Consider the following 21,032-nt stretch of genomic DNA (forward strand, 5'->3'; position numbering starts at 1 on the left):
TGATGCCTCCCTACTACCCAAAGAGATAGGTTCCCAAATTAAAAGAAAAATTCAATTTTTTGAAAAGAGGTTTTTTTTTTTTAAACGATTATTATTTTTTTAGTAATTTGTACACTGAACCTGGGGTTTGAACCCACAATCCCAAGATCAAAAGTCACATGCTTTTTGGACTCTGCCAGCCAGGCACCCTGGGAGGGTTTTGTTTTTGTTTTTGTTTGTTTTGTTTTTTTCTGATTCTCTTTGTATACCCTGATTTATTGGAGTCCTCTAGGCTATTTCTCCTCTTAGGACTGGTGTGTGTGTGTTTTGATTTGGGAATGGGCATTTGATGGTAGTGATTGTGGTACTTATTTTTTCCTGAATTATTTGTAAGAATTGGATAGTGTATATTTATAATTATTTTGAAGTATGAACCACAGAAGGATTAGATATTAGTGATGTTTGTCTACAGTGTGCCTCCTTAAATGCCACGGCTCAAGTGTTTCTATAGGTTTTTATTCTCAAGTTCAGCAGTTTAGTCTACTTTCAATAGAATCAGCAGTCGAGAAGGTTTTACTTTTTGCACAGTATGCCTGAGCAGTCCATTCTTTGGATGTGGTATTCTTTTAAGGAAGCCATTAGTTTTCTCTCTTGGTCTTGTAATGGGTTCAAAGTACTTCATATTGCAGAAGACAAGACACAAAATGACCAGACCTAAGTCATTATGGGCTTTTATTTTTTATTTTATTTATTTATTTTTGAGAGAGAGAGAAAGTGTGAGTCGAGGACAGGCAGAGAGAGAGAGGGGGAGGGAGAGAGAGAGAGAGAGAGAGAGAGAGAGAGAGAGAGAGAGAGAATCCCAAGCAGATTCTACACTGTCAGCAGAGCCCAGTGGGGCTCGAACCCATAAACCGAGAGATCATGACCTGAGCCTAAGTCAGACACTTAATCAGCCGAGCCATCCAGGTGCCCTCATCATTGTGGGCTTTTAGAAAACAAATCCTATTAATAGAAAAATGCCATTTCTTTTTCCTTTGCTTCACATATTCCTGTATCCTCTGTCTTACAGAATTAGGACCAACTTGGGTGTTGCTAATTGCAGGAGTTTCTGATCCATAAAAAAAAAGAATTGAGAGGCCTCCTGAGTAGATTCAGTGTAGTTTAATGTAGGAAAAAGGACTGAGAGAGAAGTAGAAATTATTCTTACCTGTGACAGAATCTTGAATAATTGCCCCTCTCATGTAGGATATTTGAATTCTTTGTTTATTCCTTAAAGGAAAGGACGAGAGAACGAAAGAAAAGGAAATCAAGAAGCAGAGATACTGCTATGTCCAACAATTACAGCTCTCATTTACTGAACATGTGTGCCAGGTGTTGGTACACATTTTTCTTCAGGCCTCATATTAGGTAGTATTGTTTCCATTTACATTGGAACAGACCAAAACTCAGGTTAAATGTTATGCCCAAGGTCACGTTTATAGGTAGCAGAGCAGGGTTTGAACTGTGGCCACATCTGTATCTTATTGTAGTGCAGGCACCGAGAGAAGTTTGGAGAAACAAGGGGGAAAACAAAAATTATTCGTACAATGCTGTATTAATAATATAGCTTTCTGCTGTAAAAAAAGGTAAATTTCATTCCCACCTAATATGTGGGTGCAAATACATTTTCCCCTTCAGATTTTCTATTTTAGCGGAGAAAACAAGTGTATTAAATGTCCATTTTAGAGCATGGAGCGACTTTGAGGAAATAAAATGTCTGTGTTTTGTCTTTTTAGCATTTTGGTGCCAAATGCGATTGAGAGAAATTGTGTTTTGGAACCTTTAGGGATGTTGGCTCTTGGAATTTGCCCTTCTGGCTGGATGAAATTAAGCTGAGAATAACAACTTCAGTTTTTGACTCCAGGCCCTCGCAAACAGTGAAGGGTTGATGTGAAGCATTTTGGTATATATAAGCATTCCGGCCTGATGAGAGCTTGGTTGTGGGATCGCCCTCCACACACCCCTGTTCTTTTCAAGATCAGCGATCTTCTGGCAGGACCCATTTTCTGCCTTTCCTGAGGTGCCCTGGGTCGATCACACATTTGAGAAGATGGGCACCTTAAATATGAACTTGGTAAGAAACTAGAGAATTTACTTTTTGAGAATTAATGGAATGAAAACAAGCAGGCTGCTTTTCAGCCTCTCAGCAGATTCTCAGGAGTGGTAGCTGACTTTAGCTTTCACATGCTTTTGTCCTGTATGTCCTGTACGGTGAAGTGCAGTTCTCTTAAGGGAGTTTTTCTAATTTGTCCTAATCAGTTTTGTAATAGGAGACTAGTTTCCTGCTGTAGGCAGTGGATATTACAGCTGTTCTCCCTTTTGTAGGAGGAAACTGGAGACCATGTTTGTTAGAAGCAGTACTCAGCAGTGAAGAATGTAGGCTCTGGAGCTTGTTGGGGGTTGGGCTGTATCCTTGCTTAGTGACTTACTTCCTATAAAAGGAAATTTCCTGAACCTCTTTAAGCCACAGTTTCATCTTTAAATGGAGATAATACTAGTGCTCATACCTCTGTATGAGGATTAATGAGATACTAATGAAGAGCACTTACCTGGCACATAATAGAAGCTTAATAAATGTTGGTTATTATCGTTAAAGTCAATGTGTGCAGTTGACATAAAATGATTAGCACTTCCATTTCCCCAGGCATTTGATGGGGAGGAGGTGGGTTCACCCCAGGAAGTTGGGGGAGCAGAGAACAGTTGTTTAGGGAAAGTGAGTTTTCGGCAGGACAGAATCCTAAAAGGTGTCTCCTGATTGTTTTGTTTATGGAATGTAAAGAAAGAATTCGACCATTTCAGGAATTGATGTAGGTAGTTTTAAGTAGTGTAAATTCTTTATCATCGGAAGATGCTACTTTTGGAGACAAAACAATAGGGTAGCCCTCTCCAAGCTGGCTGCAGTGTTTGAACTGAATTCCAGGCACTAGTCAAGATGATCACTAGTTTTCTAACAGGTGATTGAATTTAATGAATCGTTTTGCTCTGTCCTCAGAGAAAGATGATAGACCTGTCAAAAATAATAGTGCTTTCGCTTAGTTCTGTGCCAATAACAGACGATGAAAACTCCATGAGAATTTCTAAATTACCAAAACACTTGTAGCATTTACATATGCAATATAGTCCCTCTTGCACAACATAGAGCAATGCATCAGAATCATCTGGGGAGCTTTTTGCACAACCAAAGGCCCAGTTGCATCCCCTGCATTCTGATTTTTTACACTCGTGGTGAGGCCTCAGCACCTAAAGAGGTAACAAGATCCACAGGTGATGGAACACTCCTCACATCTAAGAAGCACTGCCTCAGAAGGACTTGATTTATTAGCATCTTCTGGGATGTAAACTGTGGGCATCTCTAAAATACATCACACTCAGAGTGGTGTATTTTCTGAAACAGCTCTTTCTCTGAAACAGCTCTGACTTTCTTCTTCAGCCTTAAGATAGGTTGTCTTGCTTCTTCCTGCCTTGGCTGTTCCCAAGTTTCTTGTAATGCTTATTTCAACCTGAATTAACAATTTTAGAAAACTCCTACCACCCAGAGCCTTATGCCAAAAAACAAAACAAATTCCAGTTTTCTTTGTTGACAAAGTTGGTTGTGTCTTATAGAATTTTCCACAGTTAAAATTTGACTTGTTGCATCCCCATGGTGTCATTTAACATGTTTCCCCTGTCCCAGTGTTTCTTATAAATTGGTAGATTGACATAGAAAGTCAAGCTGATTGAAGTTAGATATTTTGGCAAGAATACTTAATAGATGGTGTGGTAGATTGCTTTAGGAGACTCACCAGGCCTCTCTTGTTGTTATGTTAACAGCCACTTATGACTGTTGCTTTGTTCCATTAATTCATTAAGGATTGCTAATTATGTTTGAATACCCAATAAACAGTGAACCCAACATGAAGGCATTTGGAGATATTTTCGTTGAGAAACAGTGACATAAAACCTGGCTTTGATTCCTTATCAGAAGTGATTATATCCCATGGCAGTGCCTTGTGGTTTTAGGTTATTTATTTATTATTTATTAATAAATAAATAATTGGAGCGCCTGGGTGGCTCAGTCGGTTGAGCATCCGACTTCTGCTTAGGTCATGATCTCGTGGTCTGTGAGTTGAAGCCCTGTGTCGGGCTCTGTGCTGACAGCTCAGAGCCTGGAACCAGCTTCAGATTCTGTGTCTCCCTCTCTCTCTGCCCATCCCCAGCTTGTGCTGTCTCAAAAATAAATGTTTAAGAAAAGTTTAAAGGGGCACCTGGGTGGCTCAGTCGGTTGAGCGTCCGACTTCGGCTCGGGTCATGATCTCACCTTTCGTAGGTTCGAGTTCCACATCTGGCTCTGTGCTGACAGTTCAGAGCCTGGAGCCTGCTTCTGATTCTGTGTCTTGCTCTCTCTCTGCCTCTCCCCCACTCATGCTCTGTCTCTCTCTGTCTCGAAAGTAAAGATAAACATTAAAAAAATTAAAAAGTTAAAAAAATAATTTATTATTTATAGGTTATTATCAATCTATTTTTTAAGTTCATTTTGAGAGAGAGCATGAGCAGGGGAGGGATGTGTGTGTGTGTAGACGGGGGCAGGTGGGGGGGCGGGTAGGGAGAGGAAAAGAGAGAGAGAGAGAGAGAGGGAGAGAGAGAGAGACCCAAGCAGGCTCTGCAGGGTCAGTGCAGAGCCTGATAATGGGGCTCAAACTCAAAAAACTGCGGGATCATGACAACTGAAATCAAGAGTCAGATGCTTAACCAACTGAGCCACCCAGGTGCTGTGGTTTTAGGTAATTTAGAATGTTCCCATCTGCCTTTACTGGGTCTTGGTATGCTACAGAGTAGATGGGTTGAGTACTGACTTGATATATTCATATTTTCCTGTTCTTCAAACCCTTTACATGTATCTATTATCTCTCAAGAACACACAGTCATCTTTTGTTTTCGATCCTTGATTCTCACTGGAGGAAGAGAGGAGCCATGTTGTGAAATGTCTTCCATTCCCTCTCTGACTCTGTGTTTGAGCTGCCTTACTTTCTGTGTAACAGTTGTTCCTTGAGGGGTAGGGAGTGCTCATCCCTGCCCCTCCACTGGGGGCAACTAATAGTTGTCAATCCTAAATAGGTTAGTGCACTGGACTAATTTGCTGGAATTTTCTGTCTTTTTGTTAAAAATACATTTTTAAAAAGTAACTAGCTTGTCAAAAAACTCCTGAGGGTATGTGACATTTTAGTGTGTATTCTGAAAACATGGCTTTATGTTACTCATTTTGAGCCCTTAAACAAAGAAAAATATTACCCTTTGCTCTTCTCTTTTAGGAAATTCACACAAACGAGAAGGAAGTAACAGAGAAGGAAGTCACTCTTCACTTGTTGCCAGGTAACGGTCGTTTAGCATCAGACCTCATGTGCCACTCAAAGCCAGTGATAAATTATGTCATCCCTAGTATTGCTATATATAAACTCCTTTGTTTTCATCCAGAAGGCATATAACAGGAATGAGTTGGACAAAAACATCAAGGTCTTTCGTTCAATCACTACATATTAGGTCTGAGTATTATAACATCTGCCAAGAATTTTTGTTTCCCCCTGCCCGCAAGTTGATGAAAATCAACCTGGCAAATTCACCTCCTTCACAAGCAAATGAAGCCTTTTTTGCGTCACTGTACTTGGACACATCCAGGATTCTGGTCTTCAGTCAGGAAAATTCTGGTCCTCTCCAGAGCCCTACATCCCACTTCCCCGTGCAGCTGCCCTAGACTAGCACGGCTGCCCAGGCTCCCCCGGCAGCATTGGTGGGTGGCCTCACCTGTGGTCTTCTGCATCTGAGCATAAGTGCCAGGCAGGCTGTGGTTTACTAACCTTGGGACTGCCAGGGCTTTGCTCTGACGTCATCACTGAGGAGTCTGGATTGGTTGGATATTTTTGAGATGGAAGAGAGTGACTCTATACCTTCAGTCAAGCTTTAATCATTTCTGAATTCAGAAACGGAAACTACTTGGTGGTCTGTCCCCTTCCATATGTGGGGCTGTCCTGGGAACTGTGCATTAAGTTCTTCCATTTTCTTTTTTCTAATCCCAGTAGCTTTTTTTTTGTGAGTTTTTGTTTTTAGGTATATTTCCCCCCAAACAGTAGAGGCCTCATTCTGGTACTGTTTACCTTATTCCAGTTTATTGGGAGGATATGATTACACACAAGTTTCTGACTGATCCACCTTATTTGGTAAATATATTGGGGTCCTGAAACTTAAAAAAAAAAAAAATGTCTAAGTTTCAAAGGTTTGTATGTTTTTTGTTTATTTTTTTTTTACAATAATGGCCTAAACCTTAATCCATATACCACATTTTCCTTCCTTTTCTTGGGTTATAGATTCTGATATTAACTTTCATTTTTAGCTCAGTGCTACGTGCATTCGCCCATCCCCTGGAGTACCTCGGGTCTCTTCTAGATGCGTAGCCTCCATTTCTTAGACCAGACCATGAGCTTTTCCAGCTCCCACCTCCCACAATTCGAGACTTTATCTGCACACGCAAGCTGGTGGCTGTGGCACAGCATGTGCCTTGCTGACAGACTAGCACATCGCTGGGTGTTGTGTTAGCTGCTGTGTGCCCATGTCTCGTCTCCAGTGCATGGCCACTGACTGACACAGCCTGCCTGGTCTCGGGGACACACTCACACTTAAAACCTGTTTCACACTAGGAGTTGAAAAAGCACAGGAAGCTTTGCTCATATATTTTCCACCTTGAACCAGCTGAGGTGCTTTTTCTGGGACTGTTTTAAACCATAACGAGGCCCCAGCTTCATTGTTTTCTTCAAGCTCTGTGGTCTCAGTAGAGGCCGACCTAGTGACTGAGCCATCTTTTTGTATTTCCTTAGGAATTAACCCCTTGGGAGGTGGAAAAATATACCATAATATGTGTCCCTTGATTGTCTGAGTGTCTGAAAGCCTTCTTTATTTTCATGTTGCAAGTTAGACCAAGTGAATTTTGAGCCAAAAAGTAAATTTAAAGTCATTGAGGAGAATATCCAGAGGGAGATTCTGCGGGTCTGAGATGGTTGTCTGTTGAAGGGGAAGAAAATGCCTTTTCTTTTTTGTTCTAAAATATTTGCACTTGATTTTGTATTTCTTCCATATCCTTCTCTTTTTCCTGCTCTCACCCACATGTCCAGCCCTCATGAACTTCTCTTCCATGGAGCAGAGAATGCTTACCTATCCCTAAATCCTAATCTTTCTGACTGTAAAGAGAAGAACTCTCTATCTGCAGGAAATACAGCTTCTCATGCAGGCGGGGTGCGTGCAGATAGAGCAGGAAAGGCGACACACTGAGAGGAAATACTCTCAACTAAGAAAGAGAGGAAACAATTTTTTTCCCACAAACCTCTGACCTCCCTTTTCCTCCCATCCTTCTCTGTGGAGCCAGAATGAATGTGATCAAGCTGCACCTCTGTGTCTGAGGAAGCCACCTGCGAGCCCTTTGGCCAGGGAGGCACCCGCCATGTTTCAGTGATTGCAGAGTGAGAGATGGCCCACTCTCACCACAAAGTGGGCTTGAGCTCTACGTTCCAGAGCCTTTCTGATTTCATTCATTTAGGGTCATTTTCATTCATTCATTTTCATTCATTTCTATACCACACCTACCTGCTTGGGCCCAAGTAATAGGAACACTGAGGTCTGCACTTGCAAGTGTAGCTGAGATCATTTCCACCTATTGGACACTTTCCTGGTTCACAGTGAAAAGGTAGAGAAATGCCCTGTGTGAAGGTGTATCAGCCATTTTGCGTTCACTTATGAGTGGTCCCTGCTCTGCTTCATCTCCACACCTAAGGTTTGCCGCTCCTGCTGTGCTGGAAAGCGTAGAGTTCTGAAGGGCTGTAGTGTAGTGTGTGTTTGTCTTTCCCGGGAATGGAGCTGGGGAGGCTTTTACTGTTTGCATACTGTATGTTCCCTGAGGACTCTGAGGAGGGCTTGTTTGGTTTCGATCAGGTGAACAGCTGCTTTGTGAAGCCAGCACGGTGCTGAAGTATGTCCAGGAAGATTCCTGTCAGCGTGGGATCTATGGGAAACTTGTCTGCACGGACTTCAAGATTGCTTTCTTGGGCGATGATGACTCTGCATTGGATAATGATGTATGTATGAGCTGCGTTTGGCTCAGTTTGTGGGGAGCAATAAAATTGTGGCCCCATTGTCTTTTTTCCCAGCTCCTCAATTCCCCACCACGCTCGCCACCCTCACAACACACATGAAACACCAACGACAGAGGTCCTCAACACCAGAATGCCGTCTGTCCTTTGGAACCTCTTTTCAGTTGTAGGGCCATTCTAAGTGCCCCAGGTCACGCTGGCTTGCATCTGACTTCATAGGTTGACACCATCAACTTTTTCTTACTTTCTTCTGTATTTCAGCACAGTATGTATCACTCATTGGAATCACTGATCTCCCCTAATACTAGTTCCCCGTGTTTTCTCTGTACTAAGCTGTCCCTCAAATTCAAGAACTGAGTTCGATTATGAAACTGATGCTTGCAGCACTTGAATTCGGGTTTCCTTTGCCCTGAGTAGCAGTGCCCTTGTAAGACCTGGAGAATGGGCAGTGGAGTGAAGGAGAGGCCTGCCCACGCCACTCGGAGAGCGCTGTACGTTGATGCAAACCCAGCTGTCCCAGCCCACCCTGGCTGTCTTGGAGTGTGGGCTTCTGTGCTGCTGTCTGCTCTAGTGGCTTGGCTCCTTGTCCTGTGCAAATAAAGACAGCATTCACAGATACTTGAATCTCCCAGCGTTTGCTTCCTAAACCTGGCTTCCCGTAGCTCTGTCACTCACCTGTTTGCATTTGTGAGGACTCTAACCTCCCAGAGTGATTGTGTGTGGCACGGCCGGTTAGCCTGGGAGCAGCCCAGGAATGGCATGTTGTGCCTGGCTTTGAAAACAAGGTGCTTACCAGCTTTCCTTGCACACTTCGTCATCTCTTACTCGGGGAATGTGCCTCCATCTCCCTGTTTGTTTTTTAGAGTGTACGCTCTATTTTTCCTCAGTTTTATTGAGATATAAATAATAACATTGCATTAGTTTAAGGAGTATAACAGAATGATTTGATAGATGTATATCAATATATGTATATATTGCACAATGATCACCAAAGTAGGTTTAGTTAACATCTGTCATTTCCTATAGTTACCAATTTGTTTTCCTTGTGATGAGAACTTTTAAAATTACTCTCTTAGCAACTTTCAAATATATAATACAGTATTATTAACTATAATCACCATGCTGTGCATTACATCCCACGATTTATCTCATAACTGGAAGTTAGTACCTTTGGACCACCCTCACCCATTCTTCCATCCCCTCTCTGGTTTTTTTAATGTGCAGTTGGAAATTGGTGATTTGCTCTGCCTTTAAATGTTTAATAGGGCACAGAAAAGAGTCACATTTGTTTCCTTTTGAATCTTTTAGGAAACCCAATTTAAGAATAAGGTTATAGGAGAAAATGACATAACACTCCACTGTGTTGATCAGATTTATGGAGGTAAGTATCTTTTCCCCTGGGGTGTTGCCAGCCTTTGAAAGTATAGCTGATAATGACAATATTTTTATGGTCCTTTACAGTTTACTAAAATTTCTTTACATATTTATTTTGTTTAAATCAGTTCTATGGATGATAAAATTGTGATGTATAGTGGCTTGTTTGGGGTCACTTAGCTGGGGGAACTTGGACTTGAACTTGGAACCTATTCTGAGACTCCACAGTGCCATTAAGTGTTTGTTTATTTTGAGAGTGAGAGAGAACATGCATGCATGAGCCAGGAGGGGCAGAGAGAGAGGGAGAGAGAATCCTAAGCAGGTTCCACCCCCAGGGTGGAGCCTGACATGGGGCTCCATCTCATGATCGTAAGATCACTACCTGAGCCGAAATCAGGAGTTGGATGCTTAACCGGCTGAGCCACCCAGGTGCCCAGACAGGGCACTATATGCTAGATCACACTTGTGGCTGTCCATGTTAGCTGTGTAGGTTTTACTGTAAAGTCTAATCTGAGAAAGACTTGTACTCCATGTCTTTTCTGCTAAGGGTCAAGCTTCTCTGTGCTTCACTTCTCTATTTTTTCAGTCAGGGCTTTTTCAGAAATCATTCAGTAGCTGTTTAGATCCCAACACCAGTAGGTGCAGCCTGGTCCGAACTCCGGGACAGGGAGGGGCCCCTGGCCATAAACCCAGAGGTTGACTGTCCTGAAAGCATGTCCCTAGTGACTCCCTTTCATTTTTTGTAATCTTAGCTTTTGGAGTCAGTTTTGCCGATAGTGGCCAGTTCATTTTGGTCTCGTGCAGAGGAACGAAGAGCCTTGCACATTCTCAGAGCCGGGCCCTTGCTCACAATTACTTAGAAGACAGCACCTTTCCTCTTACTTTTGAGAGGTCCTAATAGTCTTTCTTGTTTCCTTAGCATTGACTTTTTGCCTTCTAACATGATTTCCCTTCCTGATTTCATCGTTGATGTGTAGTGTTTGATGAGAAAAAAAAAACTCTCTTTGGACAACTGAAGAAATACCCCGAGAAACTCATCATCCACTGCAAAGACCTCCGAGTATTCCACTTCTGTCTGAGGTACACAAAAGAAGAGGAAGTCAAAAGGGTAACTAGTTGCATGTATTTTTAGGTTTTCTTTCCCATCAGGTTTTACCACTAACTCTTATTTTTGGCTTATATTGTATGAGGATGGAGGGGGGAACATGCCTGTCTGCAAAGTGAAATTGGTTATAATCCTATATGCTTTGATTAGAATTGAGAGAGAATTGGGGAAAACATGTCTATTATGTTGGCACCCATTTACCTTTAATTCTTCAGTTCGTAATGTTTTGATTCCTGGAAACTGAAGAGTGGGAGGTGGGAAACCAGGGTCAGGAGGCACCCTTCTTCCCCCACAGCTGACAGTCTTTCCAAAAAGTAGTAGCAGGGACCCCCAGCTCCTGGAATGGATGAGTTCGTACCTGGGAGGTAGTAGAAGTATGCGGGCGGGAGGAAGTGGTATAGGGTCAGACGGGCAAAGCTGAATTACCAAATGAGGCCTGTGATTTTGGACATTAAGGAAACTTAATCTGGTTGCTTCAGCAAATTGAAATATATAACTGTATGAACTGGTTACAGGGGTCACTGTAACTTCCAAGATTTGTGTTACTGAGGTATCAAAGGTCTCAAACTTGCCACTGTAATGGTAAATACGTCAGGAGAGACCTGGTGGGGGGGCGCAGCTCACCTGTTGTTTCTGGTTACAGTTGAGTTGTGCACACTTACAAGTAAATCCTTGGTTTTCTTTTAGGGAGTGTGAGAGTTCAGTTAGAACAATAAGCATGACTCTGGTATCTATTCTGAGCAGGAAATGAGTGGTGCAGACAGGGAAAAGTCCCAGAGAAGCCAGAAACTTCATTTTGAATGATGATTTAGATGACTAAATCCAAACATACTTTAGTTTGCAACTTCAAACAAAAAGCACAATGGATTGATTTCTTTTTCTGATCTTCTAGAAGAAGGTTGTAAAGGCCACAAGTGGATCAGAACAGCTAAATGTCTTGGTTATTGTCTGATATTAGCCCTCTGTCTCTGATGTGTCAGATTTTTAGAATATCTGAATATGGCACTTAAGCTTCTGTAGCACCTTGATTTTGAGAAATTAGATGGTTTTTAAAAATTTCCCTAGAAATTCAAAGCTCTTAGAAAACCTGACAAAATTGTTAACATTCCATTTATTTGGCATTATTCCAAAAGATAAGATCATAGAGACCTCAACAAGAGTTTGTGTTTGTGTGCTGCCCAGAGGAGCCTATTAGCATGACTAAAAACCTAGACTCAGTGTTTATCTGCCAAAAGCATGACTATACCCATTGTTTGGTTCTTTTCTAGATTGTCAGTGGCATAATCCATCACACCCAGGCTCCCAAACTGCTTAAGCGATTGTTTCTGTTTTCCTATGCTGCTGCTGCACAAAACCATGCAGGTGAGTGTCTTCTGGGCTGTAATTTGCAGGCAGACCCCTTCAATTCCTACAGAAACTAGCAGGAGAAAACCCATCCATGAGCTTTTTCCTCTCTCCCAGCAACTGGTTGCCTCTTGCTTGGGCGATTCATTCAAGATTCTTATTTAAAAAAAGAAAAGAAAAAAACTTTTTTCTTTTTTCCTGCGATCTTTGTTGCTTTAACTTATCTTTTAGGTTTATTTGCTTTTTGTGAGGGATTATTGGCTTGATTATTTCTTATGAAAGATAAAATCAACGTATTATAACTGGGAATGTGAGACTATAGAGAAGCAAAATTCAGATAAGTTTAAAATAATCCTGTTTATTCCTGGTTCTTTTTTTTTCACTTTAATGTACTTGATCTCATTTCATAACACTCAAGAGAATGTTTTGCATTCTAGAAAGCCTTTAAACAACCAGAACGTGCTCTGTAGCAGATATTTTGGGGGAATTGGAATAGTTGTACATAAGGGAGCACATCAGAAAACAAGTGTGCTTACAGAACTTAAAATCCCAAGTGTTTGCCCTTCAGTTCAGGGAACAGTCCTTTAGTAAGAAACTTCAGTCATCTGAATTAGCTATCAATAATGCCCAGCACTGTTCAGTGTTTCCTCAGATGTCTGTCTGTACCTTCCCTCCATCTCTCTCCTCGGTCCGTGCACTCACTCTGCCCGTCACCCGTAAGGTCACATTGATGTCAAGTGACTCTGGGTATTACATGCTTTTCGTCAGAGAAGTGGCAAGCTGGAGTACAAAGTTGAACTGCTCATTTGGTCGGCATTTTTTGAACGCTTGCTGTGGGTCAGGACTGTGGGGATGGATGTGAATACAACTAAATCCCCATCCTCTGAGCATCAAGTCAAGCAGAGGCAGCGGAGAGCTGTGTCCTCTGGTGGAAGGGCCTGCCAGGGACACAGGGCACAGGGGGTGCCTGAGCAGTTAGTGGAGGTATGGGAGTGTCTGGTGGGCGAGGAGGAGTATTTTAGGCAGAGGGATTAGCACGTGCAGAGATGTAGATGTCTGAAAGAGCAGGTTGCCTTTTGGGAACTCTGGTGACCTAGTAGAAGAGCTGTGAATTTTGGGGTCTGTCCCACCTGAATTCAAATCCTTGCCCAGCTGCTCAGTAGCTGTGTGATCCTGGGGATGACACTAAACTCTTGGGGCATTTGTTTTCTCATTTTCAAAACAGCAGCAGCATTCATGCCTCTGATGAAGTGTCGTGAAGATTATAAATTGTTAAATGTGTGGCATATAAGGTGCAGTAAGTTAAAGAGGGTTAATTGAAAGTGTAACTGCATATTATTTGGGGTGGATTATGTTTAGAGACTTGATTACACACTAACTTAAGATAATGCTCAGCTCTACTGTTAGACTGAACATAAAATTAGTTCCTTAATTTCATAAGTTCATCTTTATGAATGACAGATCTTTTCACTGGAGCTGTACATATAAGTGCTGGGTAACTGGCTTATAATAGCTTGTTGCAATATGAGATATACAAAATACGACTTATTTGTTGGTTACTGTAATTTTTATAAACATTTATTGAGTTTGTATTTGAAAAATCATACCCTATTTTTAGGAATTCTGCTTTTTCCTTATATCCTGATTCTTGGTCCAGACTCTACATAGGACAGTTTCTTGGCTCGCCAACACTAGGTTGATCTGTGTTCCAAAGCCCTTCGTTTGATTGACTCTGGCAGTTTCTTCACCGTGTGGTGCCTTTTTTGTGTGTGCCAGAAGGCCGAGGATATGTGGCATCTTTTATTCTATTTTAATTCCATCTTTTTCTTATCCTCCTTCCCACCCCCATTTTTTGAGAAGTAAATGTTATAACTGATAGATGCTAATTGACCAATTAGCTTTTGCATTGAGTAGGGGTGTGTAGAGATGGGTGCTTTGCAATCTGAACATCTTTAGTTATTTCCTGGCTTGATAATTCATGAATGTGATTTGGCTGAAAGGTCCTGAATACTGAAGACATGGCATTTTAGGGAAGGACTTACTGGTGTTGCTAAGAATATTATCTGTTTTTGAATTGGAGTATTATTATTTGTGTTCATGGGGAATTTTTTTTTTTTTTTTTGCATTTATTACTTTATGGAAATCCCTTATAGCTGCGTGGGTTTTAATTCTGGTTCTGTCATTGCTTAGCTCTGTGACCTTAGGCAAGTTTCTTGACCTTTCTGTGCCACATCTATAAAATGGAGGATTATTATGAAGATTGAGTTAATAAGATGTAATATGCTCAGAACGGCACCTGGCACGTACTAAGGGCTATGATATGATTTGATTAAAAGGAGCATGAGGGAGGGGAGCCTGTGTGGCTCAGCCAGTTAAGCGTCTGACTCTGGATTTTGGCTCAGGTCATGTTCTCACAGTTCGGTTCATGAGTTAGAGCCCTGCGTTGGCCTCTGCGCCCTGACCTCAGGGAGCCTGTTGGGATTCTGTCTCCCTCTCTCTCTCTGCCCCTCCCCTGTTCACATTCTCTTTGTCTCTTTCAAAAAAAAAAAAAAAAAAAGCATGGGGGAGTTTTGTCAAACACTGTTTTTCCCAAAAGTCTTGGGTTTTGTGTGTGTGTGTGTGTGTGTGTGTGTGTGTGTGTGTGTGTGCGTTTTGATGTGCAACAAAGGGCTTGAAGTAACTGATTTGCATAAATACCTGAGACTGTTTTGGTGCGTGCCACCCTGCAGTCTATGGCTTGGGAGAGGGCCACGGGCACATCTGTCGGGTTGCAAGAGTAATGCTCCTGGACATTTCCTCCTAGCAGGGAGTAGCAGGGCAGGGTGAGGGGCAGAATTCTCCATCACCAGGGTGCTGTCCTTTATAAGCCCCAACCCTCACTGTGGCTGTCTGATCTGGTGATGGCCTTTAGTAACCAGGTGTCACACTGGAAAATCCTCTTGCTGGCGGTCATCTTCAAACTGAGGGAAGATTTACATTCAGGCATCTGACATGCTATTCAAATGAGTTTGCCATCTTATGCACATGTTGGTAGGGCTAAAAATATTTTATTATTTTAGCATTTGTGCCAAGCCTGTCTTCTAGTGCTTCACAGGATCTTTTATGTTATGTAAATTATCTCATGGTCAGATGACTGAAAATGGAGCTACAAATTACTTTTGCAAGGAGTGGAGCAGGAACACGTCTAGTATGAGGAGACAGGCCCTTGGTCATAATTTTGGGTTAATGACAAAAAAAAAGGAACCAGGTTAGGATTAAGCAGTGAATTTACTGTGCTTGGATAAAAATGGGCTTAGTGGACAAAATTGGGGCTTAGAGATCTACTTTCACATCATTAAAATACTTGTACTTCACGACGAGATTTTATTGTCTTTTCAAATTTGTTTTGTTAGCCACTGATCCCAGGAACCATACGGTGATGTTTGACACACTTAAGGACTGGTGTTGGGAATTGGAGCGGACCAAAGGCAGTGTCAAGTACAAAGCAGTGAGTGTCAATGAAGGCTATAAAGTCTGTGAAAGGTAAGCATTCAGTGCATTGCCTTTTTTTTTTTTTTTAACAGCTTTATTGAGATTGAATTCACATGCCATACAGTTCACATATTTGAAGTGCACAGTATTTTGAGATCTGTTCACAGAGCGTGAAACCATCACCACAGTCCATTTTAGAACATTTTCGTCAGCCCTAAAAGAAACCTCATGCCCCTTAGTAGTTGCCCCTCACGTGCCCTCAACACCCCTAGCCCTAGGTAACCTCTGGTCCACTTTCTGTCTTTATAGTTTGCTTATTCTGGAGATTTCATGTAAATGGAATCATATCGTAAAGTGGTCTTTATGCTTGGCTTCTTTCACTTACTGTGATGTTGTCAAGGCTCGTCCATGTTGTTGCATGTATCAGAATTTCATTCATTTTTATTGTTGAATAAGATTCCATGGTATGGATGTACCACATTTTATTTACTCATCAGTTTATAGACATTGGGTTGTGTTCCCTTTTTGGCTATTTTGAATAATGCTGCTATGAACATTTGTATACAAGGTTTTATGTGCACAGAGGTTTCCAGGTCTTTTGTGTATATTTATATATACACCTAGAAATAGAATTGCTGGCTCATGTAGTAACTCTGTTTAACTGTTTGAGGAACTGCCAGACTGTTTTCCACGGTGAGTGTACCATTTTACACTCCCATCAGCAGGGTGTGGGGTTGCCACATTTTCCCACATTGAAACCATGCTTAAGAAAACCTTAAGGTGTCCCTTAAAACATTCAGAAATGAATTTGTGTCTTTTTGTGTGTGTCTTTTTTTCCATTTTATCTGTAGTCCAAGTGTAAAACGATTAGAGGCATTTCTGAATTTATATTGTGTATTTGCTTTACTTTTTCTTGGGCACTTTATTCAGTAAAAATCTTTGAGTGGCTACTGTCATGCCAGGTAGTGACCTAGCTACTGGAGATACAGCACTAAGAATTCCTGCCCTCCTGGAACTTTCATTCTGGCAGGAGGCAAACTATGAGAGAACAAATGAGTGAATAGAGTGTATTAAAAGGGAGTAAGTACTGTGGAGAAAATTAAATCAGCAACGGAGTAGGGAGTGCTGGGGGGTGTTGGTGCGGAGGTTGGTCAGGCACAGGGGACAGTGCAAAGTCAAAGACCCTGAGGTGGAATCTAGTCTGGCTTCTGTGAGGAACAGCAAGGAGCCCAGGGGCTGGGGAGCAGTCATCAGGGGACAGAGGAGTAGGGGTGAGGTCAGGGCACAGAGGGGTGGTTGGATGGTTACGGTAGGAGGCTTTCAGAATTTATCATGCGGTGAGGAGGAGTTTGAGCAGAGGCGTGATGTGATCTGACCTACATTTTTAAAGGATGACTCTGCATAATCCTCTTTTAGAAACTTGAATCTTATCATTTTGGGACATATTCCCCAGCACGCTGCTAATAGTTTTATAAGATTTGTATTTTTGTAGAGCATTTTGTATTTATGGTTCTGATGGGCCACTTCACATCAGTTTTGATTTTGATCAATCTCAAATATCTATCAGGTTAGCTCTCCTGACACAGCACAACCTGGAGTGACAGTGGGGAGGGACCTGCAGAGCAAGTGTCACCTCCCCATTCCCACCCTCCTCCTCCACTCTTTCCTAGTCACAAAGCTTGGAAAGGGAAGGCTAGCTCTCCCTCAGAAAGAACTTAGAAATCCCTGCACCCAGGAGGTGGTAGCGTGTAATGTGATGTTGACACTGATAGGAGGCATCCCCGTTCTCAGAAATGTTTTTAAAAATCCTGCCATGGACTGATTAAATTCATTAGGATTTGTGTAGTTCTCAGCACACCAAAAATATACTTGGTAGGGAAGGCAGGTGGGGAGAAAGCCTTTAATGAGTGGTTAGCAGGGAAAACGAAGCTTTAGCAAGATTTTAGTGCTTAGAGCACCTGGTGCCAACACACCCCACCTTGGGCTGCCCCAGCCACGCATACCGTCCTCTACCCTTTTCTGTCCCAAGGGGAAGATGCGGGGCAAGTTGTGCTTTGTTTCTCACCCGGACCAAGGTGGTGCAGCCTGCTGGTCTCCCCAGTGTTCATTGCCTGTATTTACAAGGCGCTTCGTGTTTGACTTCTGCCCGATTGCCTTCTGTTCGGTCCCCTGGCCACTCTGACCCCCTGCCATAGACCTTGCCTGAGTGGTCTCCTGTTGGGGGTGCTCCTTTGTCTTTCAGCTGCAGGAGGGTAGTTCCTTCCAGCTTGTGTGTCAGATATTAGCCCAGGTGTTACTTTCATAGGGAGCCTTCCCAGGGCTAGGCCAGGTCTCTGGGAGAGCTTTCATTGCACTTACTGTATGCCTCTCTTCACAACACTTCCTACAATTGTGAGTTTATTTTTATCTGTGTCACTGTTTGGAAATGTTTGCTTCTGCAACCTGGCAGCTCTGGAGAGATTCAGGGACACTGTTTTTGTTCATCACTATATCCTCAGTCCCTAGTACAGTGCCTGGTTTTGAGAGGCACTCAATAAATAGAATGAGTAAATTAATGGAAGTCCTTCCTTCAGTAGTGAGAGGGCACTCCAACCAGTTTGGATAAGAATAGGAAACTGAGTTTCTGCTTCATCTCCCAAGGTCAGAGCTGGCTCTTTACCAGTCTTCCTTTTGAAAAGCCTTTCTGAAGGCCTTTCTCTCATCCTGCCTCCTGTCAAGGTATCAGAAGGCCCATTACCCTGCAGGGTAACGTATAAACCAGTGCTGCCTCAGGAAGACATTCCTGCCCCGATGTTGTCACTCTGAGGGTTTCCTCACCCTAAGTAAGGCTGTGCCCGAGTGGACTGCACAACTTTCCTTGAATATTTATTTTGAATATTTCTTTGAATAATAAAGTCGTCCTGTATTGGGAAAGGTTGTTTACTTGAAACTTGTCCTAATGACTAAAATGACTGCTCTCCAAGGAGGGAAGATTAACTGTTTGTGGACATTGGGAGCCTCACAGCAGAGACTCCTTAGAACTTCCTTGTAGTTCACTGGGACAGGAGAGAACATCTTGAACTCCCGTCGCTGGTGCACAGCTGTCCATCTCTGTGCGCCCTTCTTTCTGTAGCCACTGGATCTGACGTTTTTCCCCCTTTGGTGAAAGACTATTTATAAGAGAAAATTAACTGGCTAACCAACATTGTAAAATAGCCTCACTTGTAGGGGAAGACATGCAAATTTTTTAAAACAACGTGGCCCAGGAGCGCCTGGGTGGCTCAGTCCGTTGAACATGGACTCTTGATTTTGGTTCAGGTCGTGATCTTGCGGTTTATGGATTTGAGCCCTGAGTCGGTTTGTGGATTTGTGCCCTGAATTGGGCTCTGTGCTGCCAGTGCCACTGCTTGGGATTCTCTCTCTGCCCCACCCACCCTGCTCACGTGCACGTGTGTGCTCTCTCTCTCAAAAATAAATAAATAAAAATAAACTAAAAAATAAAAATATTGTAGCCTAAGCTGGGGAGGGAGCTGAGACTTGGGGCTGAACCCACCACACAGGTGGCTCCCCTCTGCAGACTGAGAAACAGTGGTCTGTGTATAAGCTGCCATCCAGGGCAGTGCTGCTCCCAGTTTGCGCAGCTAAATCACCTGGGAGCTCGTTAATGTGCAGATTCTGATCCACTAGGTGTGAGGTTGGGCTTGAGAGTCTGCTGTCCAGGTGATGCCGCTGTATACCTGGAGTGGTAGGGTCTCCTAGGAGCAATAGGTAGGAGCAATAGCCATCATCCTGTTTCTATACCAGGAGGGCTTTTCAGCTTTGGATTTTCTTCTTCACGTTTCTGATATTTCATAGTTCTGGGGTGGAGCCTGGACATAAGGAGGTTTTTAATTTTCCCATGTGATTTTAATGGGAAGCCTGATTCGTTGATTTGTGAAGAGGTATTTATGTATGTATGTATTTCTTTTACTTCAGTGATAACACCTGAACAAGGAACACCTTACCACCCACCCCCTTAAGCACACATCTAATAAAATATTCTGGACACTGCAGACTTCAAAAGCCAAATAATTCTTAACAGTTTTGATGGTTTGAAGTATCTTCTCCTTGACCAGTAGTTTCTAAATCTGATTTTATATTATAATGGGCAGTTTTTTCTTTTTAAACACCTTTAAGATTTTTTTAAGTGGAAAATTTCAAGCAGTATAAAAGAAAAGAGAATATGATGAATTCCCTTTCATTCATCACCCACCTTCAACAATTCTCTTTTTTTAAGTTTTTTATTTTGAGAGAGACAGAGTGTGAGTCAGGGAGGGCGCACCTGCCAGCCCAGAGCCCAGTGTGGGGCTTGAACCCACCTGTGAGTTCATGACCTGAGCTGAAATCAAGAGTTGGACGCCTAACCAACTGAGCCATGCAGGTGCCCCCGCAATTTTTAACTCGTGCCTAATCCTATTTTCTCTGTGTTTCCCCTGAATTATTTATTTATTTATTTATTTTCCCCTTGAATCCTTTTGGAATAAATCCCAGACCTTACCACATTTCATTCATGAATATTTTGGTATACATCTCTAATAATTAAGGATTCTTTTTATAAATATAATCATAAAACCGTTGTCACCCCTTTCAAATTTAACATTAAAACCATCAATACCATTCAATAGCCAGTCAGTATTCAGAATGTCCCCATTGTTTTATAAACTTTTAAAACAATTTTTCATCTTTTTATGTTTTATCATTAATCAAGACTCAATGAGATTGATCTTTGCCATTGATTGATAGGTGTCTTAAGTGTCTTAATCTATAGATTGTCCCACCATTATTTGTTTTCTTGCTTTTCAGTGTTTGTTTATTTTTGAAGGAGAGAGAGAGTGTGAGCGTGGGAGGGACAGGGAGAGAGAGAGGGAGACAGAATCCGAAGCAGGCTCCAGGCTCTGAGCTGTCAGCACAGAGCCCAACAAGGGACTTGAACTCATGAGCCATGAGATTATGACCTGAGCCAAAGTCAGACACCCAATGGGGAGCCACCCAGGTGCCCCCATTATTTGTTTCCTTGCAATTTATTTGAAGAAACCAGACTATTTGATTGTTTCTTATAATCTAGATTCGGTTGGTGTTTAAAATAGTGCCCCCTCATGGATTGATTAGATTTAATGACTTGATCACATTAAAATTCTGATCTCTTCAACTTAGAAAGTCCCTATGTCCCATCACCTAATATGTAACGGATTTACTTAAAATGTGCAGTGTGCATACAAGTGGCATCTGATTATTTTCCATTATAGTTACACCACAGTTAAACTTCTTATTTCCCATGAGGCTTTATTTTAAGCTCTTTGACTGAAAGGTGTTTGTAGCTCACAGTGATGCAACTTACGCAGGTTTCTTATTAATAGAAACCTGCATCTGTTAACTAGAGGAAGAGGTGGTGTCCCTGTATAGCTCTGATCTTTGCAACTCTGAAACCTAACTTTCCCACATCCTACCACTTAACAGGTTATTTTTAGAACCTAAAATTTCTCATGCAGAAACTGAAGTCATACTGGTTGGGTTCAGGGTGTAGCTCTCCTAATGCTTACTAGTTGTATAACCTGTGAAGGACCTTAGTGGCACTGTCTCAATTTCTTTAT

At 42.2% G+C, this 21,032-nt stretch overlaps 1 protein-coding gene across 4 annotated transcripts in view; it reads left to right on the plus strand.

Annotated features, from left to right (window-relative positions):
- MTMR12 (myotubularin related protein 12) overlaps nt 1-21,032 on the plus strand; it is a 65,934-nt gene that overhangs the window by 19,759 nt on the left and 25,143 nt on the right. For 3 of the 4 annotated variants that reach the window (XM_045441265.1, XM_045441244.1, XM_045441262.1), the window contains exons 2-7: nt 5,307-5,367; nt 7,972-8,114; nt 9,438-9,510; nt 10,481-10,611; nt 11,877-11,970; nt 15,345-15,474. In XM_045441265.1, the coding sequence (XP_045297221.1) occupies nt 5,307-5,367; nt 7,972-8,114; nt 9,438-9,510; nt 10,481-10,611; nt 11,877-11,970; nt 15,345-15,474 (632 nt within the window). Of the gene's footprint in view, nt 1-1,754; nt 2,093-5,306; nt 5,368-7,971; nt 8,115-9,437; nt 9,511-10,480; nt 10,612-11,876; nt 11,971-15,344; nt 15,475-21,032 lie in introns of all 4 variants that reach the window. The other variant, XM_045441253.1, reaches the window with a different exon arrangement.

Source organism: Leopardus geoffroyi, chromosome A1 (assembly GCF_018350155.1).
Source record: "Leopardus geoffroyi isolate Oge1 chromosome A1, O.geoffroyi_Oge1_pat1.0, whole genome shotgun sequence".
Classification (NCBI taxonomy): domain Eukaryota; kingdom Metazoa; phylum Chordata; class Mammalia; order Carnivora; family Felidae; genus Leopardus; species Leopardus geoffroyi.